Below are 22,605 nucleotides of genomic sequence, written 5' to 3' on the forward strand. Positions count from 1 at the left end.
TTACTGTAGCAGAGGTGAGACTGATATGGGGGATGTTGTGAAACACAGGGACATGGTACTGGTGTAAAGGGTTTCAGTTTCCTAGTTTCAGCGGCTGAAGTAAGGCCAGGACCTATACTCACAAAGCATCTCAGAAGTAGGAGTGTCTGATCCCCGTCCATATAATCTTCATTCATTATGAGCTAAAAAAGCTCAACTGATCCTCGATTAGGGGCTCCATTCAATCTGCATCGCTGAAGTTCAACGTAACAACGTGAWTGAAATTTAAAGGCAATGTTTCTGCGTTAGCGGAGAATGCATCTACGTTAAACGCTGCATACGTCAGCTACATCTTTAAATAAAAATGTTGATCACACYCTTCAACATTACAGTTTGAATCGAACCCTAGCACCCTGAGACACTTTACGAATACATGCCCAGGAGTATTCTTGACCATGTGATCTGACCAGGAAAAACTCCAGGTCATAGTTATAACCAACAACACCAGAGTTTTTCCTGGTTAGGTTAGGTGGGTAGAAAAACCTCCTGGTCCTAAGTATGAAGAGTAGTGAGGAGGCCCAATCTCTCTCAAACGATCCATTAGAAAAAGGGAGAATATTCTGGGATTGAACTAAAGGTGGACGCCTTACCTATTTCAAGCTCCCCGTCCTCCATGAGTATATCAGCGTTAGCGACCTCAGGGGGCGCCTGGCAGATCCTCAGCTGGTATGCTAGAATAGGAAGAAGGAGGAAGAAGGAGGACGAAGCAGGAAGAAGGATGAAGAAGGAGGAAGAAGGAGGAAGAAGAAGCAGGAGGAAGAAGGAAGAAGGAAGAAGAAAAAAGAAGAAGAAGCAGGAAGAAGGACGAAGGGCGAAGGAGGAAGAAGAATAAGAAGGAGTAATGAGGAAGAAGAAGAATGAAGAAGGGGGAAGAAGGAAGAAGACGGAGGAAGAAGGAAGAAGGAGGAAGGAGGAGGAAGAAGAAGAAGGAAGGAGGAGGAAGAAGAAGAAGGAAGGAGGAGGAAGAAGAAGAAGGAAGGAGGAAGAAGAAGGAGGAAGAAGAAGGTAGACGGAAGAATGAGGAAGGAGGAAGAAAGAAGAGAAGAAAAAAGTGTAAAAAACATTTCAACAGTAATGAAAAAGTAGTACTGCTCTTTTTTTGTTAAGCACTTACTGCACTGGCACTGTTTTGTATTCTATCAAACATGGAATTAAATTAAGAATATTTTGATCTCTTGGTTATTCCTGTTAATGGTTTAAACGTGAGTTTCTGCTAAACTCAACAGTAATGCAAAGCCCATCACCCCACCTGTGCCACCACTACCGCAGACCCACTTGCAAAATCACTGATCTCCATTGATTTCCCATGTCTGGACAAAAGAGCATCAGCATTGGGGAGGAGGAAAAACTGACATTTGAAAGGTTAAGCGTAAATGGAAAAACAATATCAGATTCCACACCTCCTCCACCTGGCTGCATAACAATTAATTCAGCAGCAACGTGATCACGACGATGTGTTTATGGGCATCAGATAAGCCCAGTGTACCTTTTGGGAATCAATAGAGTGGTCAAACTGGGCTGTGCTGGGACCGACGCACTGCTAACGATCTGAGGAAAGCGAACGCTGCTAGCTGGCGCTAATGACAGGATAAAATAAGGTGATACAGGTCGGAGCTGTGCACAGGGAGAGATATTACACTGTACACACACAAGCACACGCAAATGCACAGACGGAGAGACATACAGACACAGACACACATAGACACTCTCAAACACACATGAACACACACACACACAATCTGAGGAATCACTGCTAATGACAGGAATAATATTAGGTAAAGGGAAATATTACCAAGGCAAGGGGAAATATTACCATATTACCATTGAATCTTACAGCCAACATCTTTCAGGACTGCAAAGCCAGACTACACCCATTACCCAGCTACCTGGCAGTGTCATGCCAACACAAACTAGGAGGGYAAATCAAAAACAGTCATTAATCATTCATCATAATGAACTATTGAGTAATATTTGAAGGTAATCTATCATGCACCAAATACATTGAAAGTGTAGCATGCTGCTAAAAATACAATAGGTATGCTAATACTATGAAGTACTGGAGCTAGCTAGAGCATTACTCAACTGGTCTGCGCTTCAAATAGCACCCTATTCCCCATAGGGCTCTGGTCAAAAGTAGCACACTACTATATCTAGGGAATCACTATATAGGAATCACTGCCTGACTCTCTCCCTCTCTCTTCCAGTATATATAGACAGGCTGAAGCACCATCAACATTCGTTAATTGTGGGAACCGTTTCACCGTCTTAATTGGTGCATTAATTATCAGGAATAACACAGTGGGCTATTTGTACCAATCCCCATCCCTGGCACAACCAGGCACCAACGTCTCAAAAACGCAAACCCCACCCACCTGGCTCCCTAGGCAGGCTAAAGCAAAAACTAAAAATARGTGAAAGATTTCAAATAGTATTTGAACCCAGGTCTGATARACAGTACTTATTTTTCTCCCAGGCATGAACAGGGATGTATACACTGGGAAACAAACAGAAGCCAACGGAACGAAACGGGGAGGGACCTACCTTTGTCCAATAAGAAACTCTTYATATGGTTTGCTGCTGTGTGCACTAATGAATACACCCCAGCTAACAGAGTAGACAGAGGAGAGGAGGGAGGAAGCCAGCTTTCTCTAATAGAGAACAGGAGCTTTGGCTCCAGACGATGCTGGTCGCTAGAATATAACGAATTAAGTAGCGAGAGCCACTTACCATGTGGCTCCTGTTCAATGTGCTAGCTGATTAATAAGATTCCTTTGGAGGCTCTGCAGGGAGAGGAAGGAGAGAGAGCACAGAGGGAACAGGGTGGGGGAGGTTAGGTAGGAGAACGATGATGGGCGATGGGAGCATGTGTATGTGTGTCGTGGGTGGGGTGTTAGGTGGTGAGGAGGGGTTGTGTATGTGTGTGTGTGTGTGGGTGGCACTATGGGGTGTGGGGTTGCTGAGTGTGTGTGTTGTTGTGTGGTGTGTGTGGTGTGTGTGTGTGTGTGTGTGTGTGTGTGTGGTGTGTGTTGATCACATGTGTGTGGCTCACTTGTGTGTGTGTGTGTGTGTGTGTGTGTGTGTGTGTGACTGTGAAGTTGGAGAATATGTGTGCGTGTGTTTGTGTGTATTGGCAATTGAAGCGAAAGCTATGAAGAGTCAATGACACTGACTGCTACTTTCTATGTCCCCATGAGAGACTGATGCACTCTTCGAAAAAAGGGTTCCAAAAAGGTTATTTGGATGTTCCCACAGGATAACCCTTTCGGGTTCCATTTAGATCTCTCTGTAGAAATGGTTCTACCTGCAACCAAAAAGGGTTCTACAAAGGGTTCTCCTRTGGGGACAGTCGAAGAACCCTTTTAGGTTCTAGATAGCACCTTTTTTCTAAGAGTGCAGTTCTCACAAAAGAGCGCAATAAAAAGGAGGAAACACTACTTAGCTTCCTCTATGTATTTCCCTCGTGGGATTTATCTACACTAACTAGGTTTCCATCCAATTGGCCACAGATTTTCATGCAAATATTCTCAAATCTGCATAAAGAAAATATGCACATTTTCCCATRAGTAGTGTTTCCACTAAACTGACTTGTTGTGATAAAAATCAGTACGTGATYACATAGTGCACACAAAATTGTATTTTCCGAAGTTTTCATGTACAGAATAAAAATCTAAAGTTCAATGTGTTTCCATCGATAGTTTTGTCACAAAAACCGTTACGTTAAATAGCAAATGTGCCTACCTTGGTCTAGCCAACAGCTCGCAGKCACAGTGCGGATAAGCTGTGCAGGTAGGCTAGTTTACACYGTGAGAGGATTATGGATAAGTGAAGGGATATTTGTATTTGTCTAACGGCAGTCAAGCATCGATCATCATGTCACCAGAATAAGACCCTCAATATTTATTGGAAAGGAGCATGAAGTTCCTATAATGTATTTCATCTGTAGTATTATAAACTGCATGCTTTCCCGAGTCGTAATGGGAGGACAACACACCATATAATCACGTGACTCCAAGTTTACTTTGATATGGCGTTTCCACCGCCATTTTACAGACACAAAAAGAGCTCACCATGTTGAACGTACAAATTATCTGCCTGCATTGATCAAATTGTACCAAAACTTCCTGTTTCCATCATAGTTGTTGTGATTTTTTTTTATACAGTTTGACTTTACTCGCCTAAAAACTGGATGGAAACTTGGTTACTGTGAACGATGAAGATAATCACCGGTCAAAACTAGTGGGCTCTGGGAATTGAGTCATCAAATCATGATGTCTGCATAATGTCCTGAATAACGTAAACCCTCTCTTAACAGAATTGGAAAAAGTGACAGTTTTGCATTTTGCTTGTTGAAGATTATTCAGAGAGATAATCATATTCAATCTATTTACCCCTGGCCAATCTTTGATGTGACCGAAATGAAAACACTTTTTTTTGTAAGTCTGGACTGCAAACTACATGAATAAACCGGCTATAGACTATAATCTGATTACTTGACAGTTGAGGACAGTTGAGGACATTCTAATATAGTAAATTTATATATTTTACTAATACTAAACGTTATATAAATCTTGGTTAATTCACAGCAAAGCAGAGTGTTCACTAAGGGGAAATAAAATTGTCTCTAACTCTAACTCGGTCTTTTAAAATAAATCAAAGCTAAACTCATTACAGAAGCAGAGTAATTCCCAAATCCATGTAAATATAGAGAAACATTGCTGCGCATTCTCTCTAGTCTAGTACATTCAGAGAGGAGCAACAGACCAGATATGTGGTTAGGGATTGCTTTATTAGACTATAGGGATTGAAGTACAGATGAATAATAATGATAATAATAGTATACATCAAATAGTTCTCCGTTACCTTTGAACATCTGACCGACAAATTAAACATTGTTTAATAACTGTAATCAACCAACAGCGACTGTTGATCCATACTGTATCAAACTGCAGTTTACCCATAATCCATTTGGACAGAGCTGAAACTAAAGTGACAGTTAAGCACCTCAACTGTTATAGTAAAGTGATTGGAGTACCTTTAAAGCCACCACACCGTCCGCAATCGAGGCAGACTGGTTAACAGGAAGAGACGTTTGATATAGGCCACGATCGATAAGCACTTGTAGTTAAGTCATAAATGCTGGCGGTAGCAGAATAACAGGGGCTTTTCTGTTGGGCTGATAAATCTGTTTATTCCAGTAGCACCGTGTCAACAATCAGTGTAAGAACAGCCTTGTGTGGAATTGGTAATTCCACAGAAAGAAGGCTACTGTAAACCAGCACCAGCTTTATAGAGAACTGGAATGACTGATTTACACTATAAGGCTGACCTGAACCGGATTGAGCAGGCTGAGGTATTTTTATTCTTATAGAGACGTGATTTACACTATAATGCCAATCAGACATACAGTGCTGGCTCGGATAGTTTCTTGTCACATTCTCCTTCCCAGCCCTGTTTCAGCAACTATAATGGATGTGTAACCAGGCCTGCCCAGTACAGCTCAGCTTAATATTATTAATACTATTATTGTCTTGGTTTGGCTCAGCACTGTGTATACAATACAGTATGTGACTGGATGGCTGTTTAGAAAAACTAGATTTGGTCGAGTGCTCATTGTTCAGAGTGCAGCCTGTAGTCAATAATCGATGTGTATAGAGCCACAAACCTTCACTGATTTATCACTGTCAGATGGGAGAGAGGCATCGAAGTGCAATAAGTCAGGATTTAATTGACTATGAAAATGAGCTGAGCCAATAATGAGTACTGGCTGCCATGCGAGGCCCAAGGCAGTCAGGGTGCATGAGGAGGAGGAGGAAGAAGCCGAAGAAGGGGAAGAGGAGGAGGAGGAGGATGAGAAGGTAGCGGAAGAGGAAGAGGAGGAGGAATAGGAATAGGAGGATGAAGAGGAGGAAGTGGAGGACTAGGAGCTTCACTCTGCTGCCTTTCAGGCCATTGATCTTTCTCTACTTCTCATTCCCTCACTCCCCTCCTTCCCTATCTCCTTCGATCTCCATCTTTGTCTCTGTATTGTCCTTTAAGTTTCTCTCTCTCCCATGCCCATCTCTCAGATTAAGTGCTCACCATGGTAACTGAGCACGAAGAACCCGCTGCCGCTGAAGTCGCTGTGGAACTTAATGAGGATCTGGTTGGAGGTGCTGTAGACAGACTCCAGTGCTGTGTTCCCACTGAACTGACCGATCTGGGGGGAGCTCTGTTCTGGACCGTCCCTGTGACAGAGAGCAGAGTAGACAACACACACACACACACACACACACCACACACACACACACACACACACACACACACACACACACACACACACACACACACACACCACACACACACACACCACACCACACACACACACACACACACCACACACACACCACACACACACACCACACACACACACACACACACAGATCAATGACAAATCCCTCTCCATGGGCAAGTGACAATGTCAATAGAAAATGAAAACAACAAATTTAGCTTTGAAAGGAGTGCATTTAAAAATCTCTTGCACATTTTCCCACGTCAATGTAGAGAGCAGCCCATTCAATCATTTACATCAGGCATCCGACCATCAACGTTCAACAGGTACAGCTGTAGCTACAACAGTAAGCTGTAGCTACAACTGTTATAGCTTTAATTAACAAACTGTTTATAGCTGTAATTACAAACTGTATAGCTGTAGCTACAAACCTGTTATAGCTGTAATTACAAACTGTATAGCTGTAATTACAAACTGTATAGCTGTTAGCTACAACATGTATAGCTGTAATTACAAACTGTATAGCTGTAATTACAAACTGTAACAGCTGTATTTACAAACGGCTATAGCTGCAAATTAAGCTGAATCGCTTAACCTTCAAACAGAAATTTGCATCCGTAGCTCTAACTCCCAAAGGTTTTGGGACACTGTAAAGTCCATGGAGAATAATGAGCACCTCCTCCCAGGCTGCCATGCACTGAGCTAGGAAACACGGTCAAGCACGATAAATCCACGATAATCGAGAATTTCAATAAAGCATTCTCTACGGCTGGCCATGCTTCCTCCTGCTACTCCAACCCTGGCCAACAGCTCTGCACCCCCCGCAGCTACTTGCCCAAAGCCTCCCATCTTTCTCTTCACCCAAATCCAGATAGCAGATGTTCTGAAAGAGCTGCAACCTGACCCTACCAAATCAGCTGAGATAGACAATCTGGACCCTCTCTTTCTAAAATTATCCGCCGCCATTGTTGCAACCCCTATTACCAGTCTGTTCAACCCTCTCTTTCGTATCGTCTGAGTCCCTTAAATATTTGGAAAGCCTGCCGCAGTCATCCCCCACATCAAAGGGGTGACACTCTAGACCCAAACTGTTATAGACCTATATCTATCTGCCCTGCCATTCTAAATTTTAGAAAGTTAATAACAGATCACTGACCATTTCGAATCCCACCGTACCTTTCTCCCTGTCTGTAATCCGGTTTCCGAGCTGGTCAGGGTGCACCTCAGCCATGCTCAAGGTTAAACGATAGCATAACCGCATCGATAAAAGACAGTACTGTGCAGCCGTCTTCATCGACCTGGCCAAGGCTTTCGACTCTGTCAATCACCGCATTCTTATCGTCAGACTCAACAGCCTTGGTTTCTCAAATGACTTGCTCGCCTGGTTCACCAAATACTTCTCAGACAGAGTTTAGGTGTGTCAAATCTGAGGGCCTGTTGTCCGGACCTCTGGCAGCTCTATGGGGTCCCACAGTGTTCAATTTCGGGGCGACTCTTTTCGCTGTATATATCCAACGATGTCGCTCTTGCTGCGGGTGATTCCCTAATCCACCTCTACGCAGACAACACATTCTGTATACATCTGGCCTTCTTTGGACACCGTTAACAATCCTCCAAACGAGCTTCATGCCATACAACACTCTTCCGTGGCCTCCAATACTCTTAACGCTAGAAAAACTCCATTCCAACTGATCACAGCCCGCACCCACCCACCCGACTAGCATCACTACTCTGGACGGTTCTGACTTAGAATATGTGGACAACTACAAATACCTAGGTGTCTGGCTAGACTGTAAACTCTCCTTCCAGACTCATATTAAACATCTCCAATCCAAAATTAAATCTAGAATCTGTTCCTATTTCGCAAAAAAGTCTCCTTCACTCACGCCGCCAAACATACCCTCGTATAAACTAACTATCCTACCGATCCTCAACTTCGGCAATGTTCATTTACAAAATAGCTCCAACACTCTAGTCAGCAAACTGGATGTAGTCTACACAGTGCCATCCGTTTTGTCACCAAAGCCCGTACACCACCCACACTGCGACATGTATGGTCTCGTCGGCTGGCCTCGCTAACATATTCGTCGCCAGACCACTGGCTCCAGTCATCTATAGAGTCTATGGCTAGGTAAAGCTCCGCCTTAATCTCAGCTCACTGGTACGATAACAACACCCCCCGTAGCACACGCTCCAGCAGTGTATATTCACTGGTCATCCCCAAAGCAAACACCCTTGGCCGCTTTCCTTCCAAGTTCTCTGCTGCCATGACTGGAACGAATTGCAAAAATCTCTGAAGTTGGAAAATTATATCTCCCTCACTAACTTTAAACATCAGCTATCTGAGCAAGCTAACCAGATCGCTGCAGCTGTACACACACAGCCCATCTGTTAATAGCCCATCCAATCTACCTACCTCATCCCCATTATTGTTTATATTTACTTTTTGCTCTTTTGCACACCAGTATTTCAATTGCACATCATCATCTGCACATCTCTCACTCCAGTGTTCATTTGCTAAATTGTAATTACTTCGCTACTATGGCCTATTTATTGCCTTACCTCCTCACTCCATTTGCACACACTGTATATATACTTTTTTTATATTGTGTTATTGACTGTCTGTTATTTCCATGTGTAACTCTGTGTTGTTTGTGTCGCACTGCTGTTGCTTATCTTGGCAGGTCGCAGTTGTAAATGAGAACTTGTTCTTACTGCCTACCTGGTTAAATAAAGGTGAAATAAAAATAGTAATAAAAATTACAACTGTATAATGTAATTACAAACTTATAGCTGTAGCTACAAACTGTATAGCTGTATACAAACGTAAGCTGTAATTACAAAGTATAGTAATTACACAACTGTCAGCTGTAATTACAACTGTATAGCTGTAATTACAAACTGTATAGCTGTAGCTACAACTGTATACTGTAGCTACAAACTTATAGCTGTAATTACAAACTGCGATAGCTGTAGCTACAAACTGTATAGCTGTAGCTACAAACTGTATCCTGTAATTACAAACTGTATAGCTGTAATTACAAACTGTATAGCTGTAATTACAAATGTATACTGTAGCTACAAACTGTATAGCTGTTACAAACTGGTATAGTGTAGCTACAAACTGTATGCTGTAATTACAAACTGTAGCGTATTACAAACTTATAGCTGTAATTACAACTGTATAGCTGTAATTACAAACTGTATAGCTGTAATTACAAACTGTATAGCTGACTTACAACTGATAGCTGTAATTACAAACTGTTATAGCTGTAGCTACAAACTGTATAGCTGTAGCTAACAAACTGTATACTGTAGCTACAAACTGTATAGCTGTGATTACAAACTGTATAGCTGTAGCTACAAATGTATAGCTGTAATTACAAACTGTATAGCTGTAATTACAGAAAGTATAGCTGTAAGTTACAAACTGTACTAGCTGTTAATTACAAACGGTATAGCGTAATACTGTATTGAGCTACAAACTGTATAGCTGTGCTCAGATGGTATCTGTTAAAACTGTATAGCTGTAGCTAACAAACTGGTATAGCTGTTAGCTACAACTGTTACTGTAATTACAACTGTATAGCTAATTACAAAACTGTATAGCTGTAATTACAAACTGTATACTGTAGCTACAAACTGTATATAGCTGTGTTACAAACTGTATAGCTGTATGCTACAAACTGTATAGCTGATAATTACAAACTGTATAGCTGTAATTACAAACTGTATAGCTGTAATTACAAAACTGTATAGCTTAAAACTGATAGCTGTACTACAAACTGTATAGCTGTAATTACAAACTGTATAAGCTGTAATACAAACTGTATAGCTGTAAAAACATACAAACTGTCTATAGCTGTAGCGACTAAAACTGTATACTGTAGCTACAAACTGTATAGCTGTGATTACAAACTGTTAGCTGTAGCTACAAACTGTATAGCTGTAATTACAAACTGTTATAAGCTGTAGCTACAAAACGTATAGCTGTAGCTACAAACGTATAGCTGTGATTACAAACTGTATAGCTTAATTACAAGATGAGCTGCTTGTACAAACTGTACAGCTGTAATTACAACTGTATAGCTTGTAGCTACAAACTGTATAAGCTGTATTACAAACCTGTATAGCTGTAATTACAAAATTATAGCTTGTAATTACAAACTGTACAGCTGTAATTACAAACTGTATGCCTGTAATGGCTACAAACTGTATGCTGTAGCTACACATACTAAACTGTATAGCTGTAATTACAAACTGTATAGCTGTAGCTACAAACTGTGTAGCTGTAGCTACAAACTGTATAGCTGTAATACAAACTGTATAGCGTAATTACAACTGTAATAGCTGTATGTACAACTGTATGCTGTAGCTACAAACTGTATAGCTGTGATTACAAACTGTATAGCTGTAGCTACAAACTGTATAGCTGTAATTACAAACTGTAATATAGCATGTAATTACAAACTGTATAGCTATGTATTACAAACTGTATAGCTGTAGCATCCAAACTGTATAGCTGTAATTACAAACTGTATAAGCTGTAAGTGCTACAAACTGTATAGCTGTAGCTACCAAACTGTAATAGCATGTAGCTACACAACTGTATAGCTGATTAAAATGTATACTGTGCTACAAACTGTATAGCGTGATTACAAACTGTATAGCTGTAGCGTACAACTGTAATACTCTGTATGTACAAACTGGTTATAGCTAGTAATTACAAACTGTATAGCGTATACAACTGTATAGCTGTAGCTACAAACTGTATAGCTGAGATACAAACTGTAAAGCTGTGCTACAAACTGTATAGCTGTGAGCTACAAACTGTATAGCTGTAATTAAACGTATGCTGAAATTACAAACTGTATACTGTAGCTACAAACTGGGAGGGAGCTGTGAATTACAAAGTAGGCTGTAGCTACAAACTGTATAGCTGTAATTACAAACTGTATAGCTGTAGCTACAAACTGTATAGCTGTAGCTACAAAGTGAATGGGCAAGATAAAAGATTGAAGTGCCTTTGAACGGGGTAGGCYCCAGGCGCACCGGTTTGTGTCAAGAACTATAAAGTTGCTGGGTTTTTCWRGCTCATCAGTTTCCCGTCTGTATCAAGAATAGTCCACCACCCAAAGAACTTCCAGCCAACTTGACACAACTGTAGGAAACATTGGGCCAGKATCCCTGTGGAATGTTTTCGACATCTTGTAGAGTCCATGCCCCGACAAATTGAGGCTGTTTGAAAAAGGTACCCAGATATCAAACTACCTACCTAATTAAGAGACAGGGGCAGCAGGAGGGTTACATCTCTGTGATCCTGGCAGCCAGAGAGCAGTACAATCTGGAGCCAGTAAAAGGTAAAGAAGAGTGTGAAGAGGAGAGGGGTTCTGGGTATTGGTAATCAGTGGACCCACTCTCTGTGCACAATTAGGTTAGGGTGGTCCAAATGAACAAATGAGCTGTCTTATTAGTCTGGCTAATTTGCGTACACCGGAGACGTTCCAGGAGCACGGTGTGAGTGAGTGAGTGAGTGAGTGAGAGCTCTCGCTGGCCCTTGAAAATCCGGGGGAGAGGGTGTAAATTTCGCGCCGGGCCGTACCCATATCCGCAGCAGGTCTCGATCTATAAGCCCAGACAGATAGTGAAGCGGGGCAATCAAGTACAATACAATACAAGAAAGGGGAAATGAATAACCGAAATGAAAACGGTTGTCGACCGGAGGGCCACTAAAGAACATAGATCGGAAGGCCGTCGAGCGAAACAGACAGATGAAGCGCGGGTAAACGGCGTGAGACTACGAKTCTCCGAAGACMTTTTAGCCTCTTCCTTCCCCTCGGCGTGGGGCTCAGGGCAATCTCGCTTACAGATAAGTAGGGTGCAGCATCCTACTCCCTTCCCTCSGCACGGGTGTCTTCGGTCCTAGCCCGGTTCCCCACATTTCCTCTTTGCCTGGGTTGCGCCCGACTGGCTCCATCCCCTTTCCCCGTTAGCTACGGCCACATGACGCACCTATGTGCGGATGAGTCGGCCGCTACCGAAGGGGACTGGGGGTGTCCGGTGAACCGGGACTTCCCGAAATGGTCTCACATCTTTAAGCGGCTTGAGTATCGCCCAGTATCCTCGCGCGGCACTGGGAWCCCAGTCAACCGCCTGKGCCGGGTTTAATGTCTCCCCAGCCCTCCCGGCGCTTCGGCGGCGGCGGAGCACCCGGAGGCCCCCCTAACCTTAAACCCTTTGTCTGTGAACTATGGCCCCTCGCTCTGACGAAGGGCGGGCGGGGGAAAGGAGGGCAACCGTCCAAAAGTGCTATTTTAAGGTGTGTGGGGAGTGGAGTGGAGGGTATTGCTATGCTGAAAGTGCATTATTTAAGGTGTGTGGGGAGTGGAGGGTATGCTATGCTGAAAGGTCTTATTTAAAGGTGTGGGTGGAGGGGAGGGTATGCTATTCTGAAAGGTCATTATTTAAAGAGTGTGGGTGGAGTGGGAGGGTATGCTATGCTGAAAGGTCATTAATTTAAAGGTGTGGTGGAGTGGAGGGTATGCTATGCTGAAACTGAATTATTTAAAGGTCTGGGTGGAGTGGAGGGTATGCTATGCTGAACTGTGCATTATTTAAGGTGTGGGTGGAGGTGTGAGGGTATGGCTATGCTGAACGTGCATTATTTAAAGGTGGTGTGGTGGAGTGGAGGGTATGCTATGCTGAAAGGTCATTATTTAAAGGTGTGTGTGGAGTGGAGGGTATGCTATGCTGAAAGGTCATTATTTAAAAGGTGTGGGTGGAGTGGAGGGTAATGCTCTGCTGAAAGGTCATTCTTTAAAGGTGTGTGTGGAGTGGAGGGTATGCTATGCTGAAGAGGTCATTATTTAAAGGTGTGGGTGGAGTGGAGGGTATGCTATGGCTGAAAGGTGAAATTATTTAAAGGTGTGGGTGGAGTGGATGGTAGTGGCTATGCTGAAAGGTCATTATTTTAAAGGTGTGGGTGGAGTGGGAGGTATGCTATGCTGAAAGGTATTATTTAAAGGTGTGGGTGGAGTGGAGGGTATGCTATGCTGAAAGTGAATTATTTAAAGGTGTGGGTGGAGTGGAGGGTATGCTATGCTGAAAGGTCATTATTTAAAGGTGTGGGTGGAGTGGAGGGTATGCTATGCTGAAAGCATTAATAAATTAAAGTACCCTCATGGATTCTTTTAAAACAAAGGGGGACTTGGAATTTGTGTGCGCATGGATGGAGGCATCAATTATTAGAATGAACTTCCGGACTCATTCATTCCTCCATTATTCCACCCCTCTTCTTTCTCTCTTTCTCTTCCATCCCACTACACAACAGTGGTGTCAAGAGTGCTGGGGAAGACAATTACTCAGAAAGCCACTCTCTTTTAAAACATCAAGATGCCTTTGAACTGGATCTATGGGGATACTTGAAGAACTTGTATTGCTTGGTGCACAGGTCACATGGAGAGATTCAAAGTCTGCGTTCAACAATGCCGATGCTTAAAATAGATGTACTGTGGGGGGGGGGGGGGGGGGGGGGGGGGAGAAGAGGTTGGAGAGCACTATGGAACGTGGAACTCTAAAAACAATGTTGTTTTTTGTGACAATTGTATAATCACTAAAACACTTTAAAGTATATAAACAACAAAAATAGGAATATTTTTACAATCACAATAGAGATCTTATAATAATTCCACTAATTTAGCATCCAACATGTAAGGTCAAGGGTGAGCTTTAACATAATTGGCTAGGCTAATTGCCTATCACATAGTTCACAGCATTTCTTGTTATCCCCTCATGTGTATTGAAACAAAGGTCTTATTTTATTAAAACCAGGGTTGTCATTTTTGTCTTGCCCCCATTCATCCCCTGAATGGCACACATGCACAATCCATGTCTCAATAGCTCAAGGCTTAAACTCCTTCTTAATATTTTACTGCAGTGGGCTAAATCGGGTCACGCAGAGTGTTTCTTGGTAGTCTTAAACAAATCTACTTTGAAACAAAGTATACTCACCTCACACTGTCATCACGGTGACTGTCAAGGAGGCTTAAAAAATAAGACACCTCTACCATGTCAAGATGTATAGAGTTTGAAATGTATTACATTTTGAGTTTGCATCCCAATATTACACTTTATATACATCACAGAAGACTGAAATATAACAAAACCGTTTGACCTAGAAACACCGGCTTTCGGCATGTTATTAGATTTAAAAATGATATATAATTTTATCATATATATATGAAATTATAATTTATATTAATAACGTTCCACCCATGAGGCCACTAGAGGGGCGATTTGGTCATTTGACTGCAGGAACCTGTCTCCTCCCCTTTATCTACATGATTGAAGTGGATTTAACAAGTGACATCAGTAAGGGATCATAGCTTTCATCTGGATTCACCTGGTCAGTCTATGCCATGGAAAGAGCAGGTGTTCATATGTTTTGTACACTAAGTGTATGCAATTACACTGGCAAAATTGGGAAGAAGTGGAATAACAAAATAAGTATGGGGAATAACAGTAGTGTTCTTGCTGACAAGCACACTAATTACCCTATATTTTAGGCCAATGTTAAGAATGAAAATTGTTCAACTTATCAGGCTAAATAAAGTAAATAGATAACAAAATCTCCTGAAGAGAATATTATGCCCCTACACCCTACCCAAATCATTTTTTCAACTTATTGTCCCCCCCTCTAGAAGTTTTGAGTTCACAATCGGTTTGACAAAATTATTTTCATAGTTACAAATCAGGTCCCCCTACCCAATCTTCCCTGCTAAAACATACTGTAACTCTGTCTACTTCCTTTTCATTGTCACAGCCTAAATGCCAATCACCAAACAAGGGGACTAATGCAAGTGTGGTTTAAGTCAACTTTCGTACATGCTGTCAAAAGGCTGCATTCTGCAATAGGGACGGGAGTAACTGCAACCTAATTTTGTTGACAACATTGTACATAAAACAGTGCTACTGTGCTGCTCTTTTTACAGTTTTATCAACTCAGCGGAGAACGTTTCTCTCTCTCCATTCTGCTGCACTCTAATCTTGAGGGGCGTTTCTTTAAACGTGCATCCAATCCCCTTGATCCCTCACATAACTAGACCAATCATATGCTTCAATGTGCCACGGTTCACAGTGCTGTGGCAAGACAGGACAATGATAGAGGTTCTGCTCGTGATGTGAAATTGCACGCGCAGATGCTCTGATTTCAAAAGGACTTGGAGCACAGTTGAAAAGTTAATGCATGGACTAATGGACTAATTGGCAGTACTTTCAATGCGTGAGATATAAGAGGCGTGGAGCGTGAGCGTAAGAAGAGGGTCAAACGTGTGTGTCTCACGCTCAACTTGTGAGAGTTGGCAGCTTTGCAATGAAAAATTAAACACTACTTTGTTGCCTAGTGAGAGGTGATTGGGAAGGAAAAAGAACAGCTGTCTTTGTGAACTCCCTTTCCAACCTTTTCCATAACAAGGTGCATGAAGAGCTAACTACAGYCAGGAAGTGACGTGAGTGGGTTATCTTACCACGCAGAGAGGCCAGTAGTTAAGACTTTACCAAGTACATATATTATAATGTAACATAAAACACTACTTAGTTGCGGAGATAGAGGTGAGTGGGAATCTCTTCTTTCCACACACTGATGCAGTGATAGATGAATTCAAATCAAAGACAACTTAGTTGCTGAGTGAGTGAGAGAGATGAGTGGGAATCTCTTCCTTCCACACAGTGCTGTAGTCAGAGATGGGTTCTGTACTGAGCACAGTGAAGTGGATGTATATTTAGTATGATATAACACCTTAGTTGCTGAGAGAGGGATGAGTGTAGGTTCTTACCACACGGTGATGTAGTCATATATGGGTTCAGTGCTGAGCACAGTAAAGTTTATGTAGATCCCATTCCCAGGGGGAACCCTTACGCTCCACACACAGTCCTGGAAGTTGGGGTACTCCTCAGGGTGGCCGGGGGAGTAGATGGTCCCATTCATGGAGGTGATGTTACCCCCACACAGAGCTATAGATGAGAGGAGATACACAGCCAGGTCAGYTGATGTTACCCCAACACAACGCCCACAGCAGCTCTCTAGGTGCAGTATCAATCTGTTACCATAGAGATCGTATCTTTTAGATTTATATGCTAGTAGTTACCATATATATCCTTTTTCTATAGTTACCTTCACAGCGTGGTACCGGGTGGTTCCAGTTGCGGCTGATTCCATGCAGACATGTGAGAGAAGCGTCCCCGATGAGGGAGTAGCCAGGCAGACACTCAAAGGACACAGTGAAGCCTACACTGAAGTCACTGCCGATCACGATGCCGTTACGAAAAGGACGAGGGTCGGGACAGCTCTGCAGCTGATAGGCTGGAAATCAGGAAGTGGTCGATAATTCAGATAAATATTGGCAGAAAATACATATAAAGAAATTATACAATCATGAAAACTGATATATAGATAAAACTGTGTCATGCCAAAATCGAGGATACTAAGCCCAGCCCGAGAGTATGAAAAATACAATGACATTGAATTGAGTTGAGAGAAATCACAAGCCCTTTTTGAGTTCTCTCCTCTTCCACACATTCTACTGATCTACTTCTGTAGTCTACGGTGTCGGCATTGGTTCGAATCCGGCCTACTGCCTTTTGACACAACCTCTATCCATATTTCCGCACTGTCATTCTCTCTATCTATCTGTTCAATAAAATCATAAAATATCTTAATAATATATATTTTTAAACAACAAACTCTATCCTCACCCTGGTAAGTGATCTGGAAACCCGGCTTGTTCTGTGAGTAGTCGCTGTGGAAGAAGAAGCTGGTCTGGTGGGTGGTGCTGAACAGCGACTTGGGGACCTGCGGTCCACTGAACCTGTCAATCACCGTGCCAGTCTCCAGAGTTCCACTCCGAATCTCCAGGTAGTCATGGATGGCCTCTGTCGAGAAGTTGAGGAACTGCAGGTGGATTCCTAAAATAAACAGGTATATTAAAAACATACTGGTCAGATTGTGAGTTTATGAAATAAAGTCCATGATCTTACTCATCTGCCTTTATTTCATCAGGTAGGTTAATCCTAGAATCCAGAACCCACTGAAACAGAACACTGACACTCTATAAGAAGAAACGTTACACAAGATAACAGGTTAGTTGACTGAGAGATGCTCATTGGTACATAAAAAGAGTTGCAAAGGAGAGGAGCAACTAAATGTCATAATATAGTCAAGCTACATTAATGTTTATTTATTAATTTACCTTTATTTAACTAGGCAAGTCAGTTAAGAACAAATTCTTATTTYCAATGACAGCCTAGGAACAGTGGGTTAACTGCCTTGTTCAGGGGCAGAACGACATATACAGGGATCCAATCTTGCAACCTAACCACTAGGCTACCTCCCACGTATATAATGCTGTTGTCTGAATTCCAGGAACACCAGACACATGTTATATTCCTTTTTTATATATACAGTATAAAAAAGGATATATTTTTACACCAAATACAAACATACACATATGAACAACAGCTTATTGAACAACAGCAACAACTCTATACCATCTACTGCATCTTGCCTATGCCGTTCTGTACCATCACTCATTCATATATCTTTATGTACATATTCTTTATCCCCTTACACTTGTGTGTATAAGTAGTAGTTGTGGAATTTTAGGTTAGATTACTTGTTGGTTATTACTGCATGTCGGAACTAGAAGCACAAGCATTTCGCTACACTCGCATTAACATCTGCTAACCATGTGTATGTGACAAATAAAATTTGATTTGATTTGATTTACATACGCACACAAACATCCACTACATTTAATCTGCTCAGACCCGCTTGCTTACACCTCCATCCCTAGTCCCTGCATTATTGTTTGACACATGGCCTTAAATTGTGCCAATTTGTTTTTCTCGGTCGCCCATGCTATTTCAATATTTAAAGAATAAATAATTTGATTTTTCCATAGTGTTAATGATGGCGGATTAATTGAATTCCAAGTTTTAATATACGTTTTTTTCAAGATGAGTGATGAGAATAATTGTCCAGCCCATTGGGTATGTCAGTACACCCACATATGCCATGTCTTGAAATATGCAGACAAATGGATTAAAAGTAAGTTTACATTGTAAAACTTCTGACAACCAACTTTCTAGCTCTGCCCATAACTTTTGGACTTTATAGCATTCCCAGAAAGCATGGATTATTGAATCACACATTTTATATTTCACCATGCGTTTGAATCCATTCAACCAGGCTAAAATGATTTGCTGTCGAAACATGCATATACTGTAACTCAAACATATGCATACAGCAGTGGAGGCTCTTCAGAGGAGATAGGGAGGGACTATCCTCTCAGTGAATTTCATAAAAATACAAAATTGTGAAAACTATACATAAATATATTAATGTCACCAAATAATTGATTAAAACACCACTGTTTTCCAATGAAGGTCTATAGTAGCCTCAACAGCACCATGGTGAAGCCAGAGGACAGCTAACTTCTGTTCTCCTCTGGGTACATTGACTTCAACACAAAACCTAGAAGGCTCTTGGGTCTCACCCCCTTCAAAAGACTTACACAGTAATCATGACAACTTCTGGAGGACTTCCTCCAACCTATCAGGGCTCTTGCACCATGTACTGACATGTTGTCCACCCAATTACAAAAGATCAGAAAATGAATCTAGTACTGAAAGCATAAGCTACAGCTAGCTAGCACTGCAGTGCAGTGCATAAAATGTGGTGAGAAGTTAACTCAACGAGAGAGACAGACAATAGTTGAAGAGTTTTGAACTAATTAATTTCTTCCAAAATAAATGAGAAGCAAAAGAGAGAGAGCTAGCTATATATTTGTGTATTTTTTTTAACTTTCACTTTCAGCTACTCAAACCCCCCGCTCAAACAGAGAGGATGCTATTGTTATCTAGTGGGCTATGGCTATCCAACACTGGAACTCTTCTAAGTCAAGGTACGCTTTTGGTTTTATTAATTTATTGCCACCGGGGCCCACCGGTGTACCTGCTAAACTGCTTTCTGATTGTACATTGTACTGCATGATTGTAGCGAGTTTACTAACCGTTAGTTCTAGTAGCTACAGATGTTGACTATGAGGTGAAAACGATGCAGGCTGTGTCTAGTGGTCAGCAGTCATGATATGTTTTTTTCACCTGGTCCAGACAGATGATGTGTTTGGCACTGAAGTCCACAAGCGAAGGAAAGGTAAGAGGAAGAGAGCACGTAGATAGATGCGAAAAGGAATGATATATACAAGGAGCAAAGTGATCATGCTGTTTGTATGTGGCTGCTAGAAAGTGAACTGTGTGTTGCGTGTGATTCATTTGAAAAACATTTCTTAAACGGAAGCAAACGGAATGAAACGGGGGATAAACATACCTCAATTTGTCCAATAGAAACTCTAATATGCAACTGTTGACTAATGATTCCACCCAGATCACTCTGACACAGGCAAAAGTGTGCAAGGTGCTATTGAATGTGTCACTGTTTGTCACCTTGATTACTCAAAATTATTCGACCTGTTGTAGCAACCCCATGATGGGTAGAGGGAAAATTAGAGTATCGTGTAGTAACCTAAACCTTTCAATGTTACATTGAACTGGGTGAATGAAATATGAATGACTGTCATCCAAGATGCTGTAATAGAAATAAGGTCATGCTCATCAAAAAAAAGCATCCTCCCTCATCTTAAACGGCATCGACCGCCACTGCCATACAGTAAATCATACATTGGAAATCTGTGGAGAGATTTGCTGTGGAACAGCAGCTTGAGTTAACACGCGCATATCGCCTGCAAGGAGATAACGCATCTGGTCCAGAGTGCATTAGTGTCGACTACACTATTTATGTAGCCTACTATAGGTAAACAATGATGCTGCTTTCTGGTTGACTGGTGGATTGACTTTACATCACGGTTGGTGTTACACTTTCCATGTCTCTGCACATTAGGCCTATAAATCAAGCATCATTACCTCTACAGCTGACAAACATGYGTCTGACACTTCCCTACACTGCTGCTACATCTAGGACCACTTCCCCACAAGCTGGGTTTTCACTGAAATAATATCAAGACATCCACTTCTTTGTAAGACAGTGTGTGACAGTGGCTTGGCCACAATGGCAGTGAATTAATGTACCAAAGTGATAGGTAGCTTGACAGTGTGTGTGTGTGCTTTGTCACAATGACTGTCAGTGGGTTCCCATACCAAAGCCGGTGGGTAGTTTGACAGTCCAGGTGCAGTCTAATCCACTGGGGTAGTTTCCAGGGAATCCAGGGCTCAGGATGACACCGCTGACATCAGTCATGGAGCCACCACACTGGGCTGTGGAGACAATCACATTTAGACAGGCTAAAGGATAGAAGAGTAAAATAGAGCAGAGTACAGTAGAGTACAGTATAGTAGAGTAAAGTAGCGTAAAGTACTGTATAGTAAAGTTCAGTACAGTATAGTATAGTACAGTATAGTAGAGTAAAACCGCATACAGTATAGCAACGTTGAGTACAGTACAGTACAGTACAGTAGAGTAGAGTAGAGTAGAGTAGAGTAGAGTAGAGTAGAGTACAGTACAGTAAAGTACAGTACAGTACAATAGAGTAGAATAACTACTTTATTAATCATAGACAAAAATCTTAAACTTCACCATGCCATGTTCTTATCTGTATTTATAGCTACAGTCTCCTAAAAGCAGAAAGGTTCATCTCGGGTTAAACATCTCTAGACTGTATGAATGGGTATTGGGGCCACCGCTAGATTAGTACATTATTGACAGGCCTTTAAATGGGCCTGCCCTTCAAACATTCTGAAGTCTATTTTAGCATCAGCGCTACAGATCAACTCACCTTGTAGTGCTATTAGCATAGTCTCTTTCCCTCTCAGTGGCTCAGCCAGTCTGAGGTAAATCTTATTCTGTGAAAAGAACAGCCTTCTGTGTGCTAAAAGGCACAAAGGAGCTGCGTACCTTTCGTAATGGTGTGAGAGCTTTTATAAAACAACGAACAAAAGCACAACGCTTCATTGGGGTCTTTCAGAAAATGTGTCTGCACAGGCAGAATTTATTTTCTTCACCACTTACAAGTGTTGTGTGTCAGAAAAAAGTAATTCTGTTAGATAAAAAAAGAAAAAAAGATGAAACAATATCAAAAGCAGTTGAAACCTATCCGACCTGAAAAATGATGGATGAGCTGAGTSGACTGTGAATAAAGAGGCGTTCGGACTTGTGGCCGGAACTCTTTAGTGAGAGTTGCACCTTCAAAGTTGCTGGAACGTGGAGAGGGGACGGGAAGTCCAATGGGACAAACAGAACACGTGAAGGCATCAAAGCACCAGGGATTTCTGAGAGATAAACAACGTGGCCTTGATAAGTCGACGGTTGAACTTTAGAGGTCCTAACACTGAGGCCTAGGGTCCCAAGGGAAACCCTCTAGTACCGCATCGCCTTCCAAAATCAGTGGCAGTGGGGAGGCTCAGATGTAAACTTCTGGCACATCAAAAACAGCAGTCACAGAACGTATCCATCACGCCCCTCACAGTAGAGCAGCTCAGAGGAAGAGACTGTATCGAGCGTGAGGACAGAGATCCGAGATCCCAGAACATTTTATTTTTTTCTGTTTGGTGAAATAGGCTCATTCAGCTCATTCAATGACTGGCAAGAGACTAAAGAGAATGTGTCCGTTTCATATGCATACCAAAGCCCAATGCACATCCCTGGAGTGATCAGGCTCATTATTTTTGTTTACAAAGCAATGTACACGTTGTTTCTGAACAAATCAATCAAATTCATCATGTCTAGGTGAATTACTGTACGTTGACCAATGTGTTTAATTTGAAAAACTTTTTTGCAATATGCTTAAAAAAGGTCATGAAAAAGGTCTGTAAGCAGGTGAACTGTGAATATTTTTTCCCCCCCAGGATATACAGCTGGCCTGAGATGACAGTTGTCCCCGAGACAACAGCCAACTCTGGAAATGTCAAAGTTGTACTTTCTCTACTGTGTACCGAGCCTCTAGACTAGGGGCTCCAAAACATTTTGGCCCGAGACCTCATTTTGATATCCACATTTTTAAAAACTTTACTTGCATAAAAACTGTGGATGAAAATGTGGTTAGTGAGGATCTTTTCCCCCCAGTCTGATTTAGTGCCTGGTCTAATGAGGCTTGTGAGCATTGTAGAGGGAAACAGACACATACAGTGCATTTGGAAAGTATTCAGATAATAAAAGAAAACTGCAATATTACATTTACATAAGTCTTCAGACCCTTTACTCAGTACTTTGTTGAAGCACTTTGGCAGCA

The 22,605-nt window shown here is 41.8% G+C and overlaps 1 protein-coding gene across 1 annotated transcript in view; it reads right to left on the reverse strand.

Annotated features, from left to right (window-relative positions):
- Positions 1-421: 421 nt before the first annotated feature.
- Positions 422-22,605, reverse strand: part of LOC111954790 (CUB and sushi domain-containing protein 3-like) — a 41,993-nt gene continuing 19,809 nt past the window's right edge. Inside the window, exons 8-13 of the mRNA XM_023974702.2 lie at positions 20,519-20,635; positions 17,060-17,269; positions 16,479-16,667; positions 16,141-16,318; positions 6,118-6,263; positions 422-710 (exon numbers count right to left, since the gene is read on the reverse strand). Of these exons, the coding sequence (XP_023830470.2) occupies positions 580-710; positions 6,118-6,263; positions 16,141-16,318; positions 16,479-16,667; positions 17,060-17,269; positions 20,519-20,635 (971 nt within the window). The 3' untranslated portion in view covers positions 422-579. The remainder of the gene's footprint in view (positions 711-6,117; positions 6,264-16,140; positions 16,319-16,478; positions 16,668-17,059; positions 17,270-20,518; positions 20,636-22,605) is intronic.

The sequence above is a fragment of the Salvelinus sp. IW2-2015 genome, linkage group LG30 (genome assembly GCF_002910315.2).
Source record: "Salvelinus sp. IW2-2015 linkage group LG30, ASM291031v2, whole genome shotgun sequence".
NCBI lineage: Eukaryota > Metazoa > Chordata > Actinopteri > Salmoniformes > Salmonidae > Salvelinus > Salvelinus sp. IW2-2015.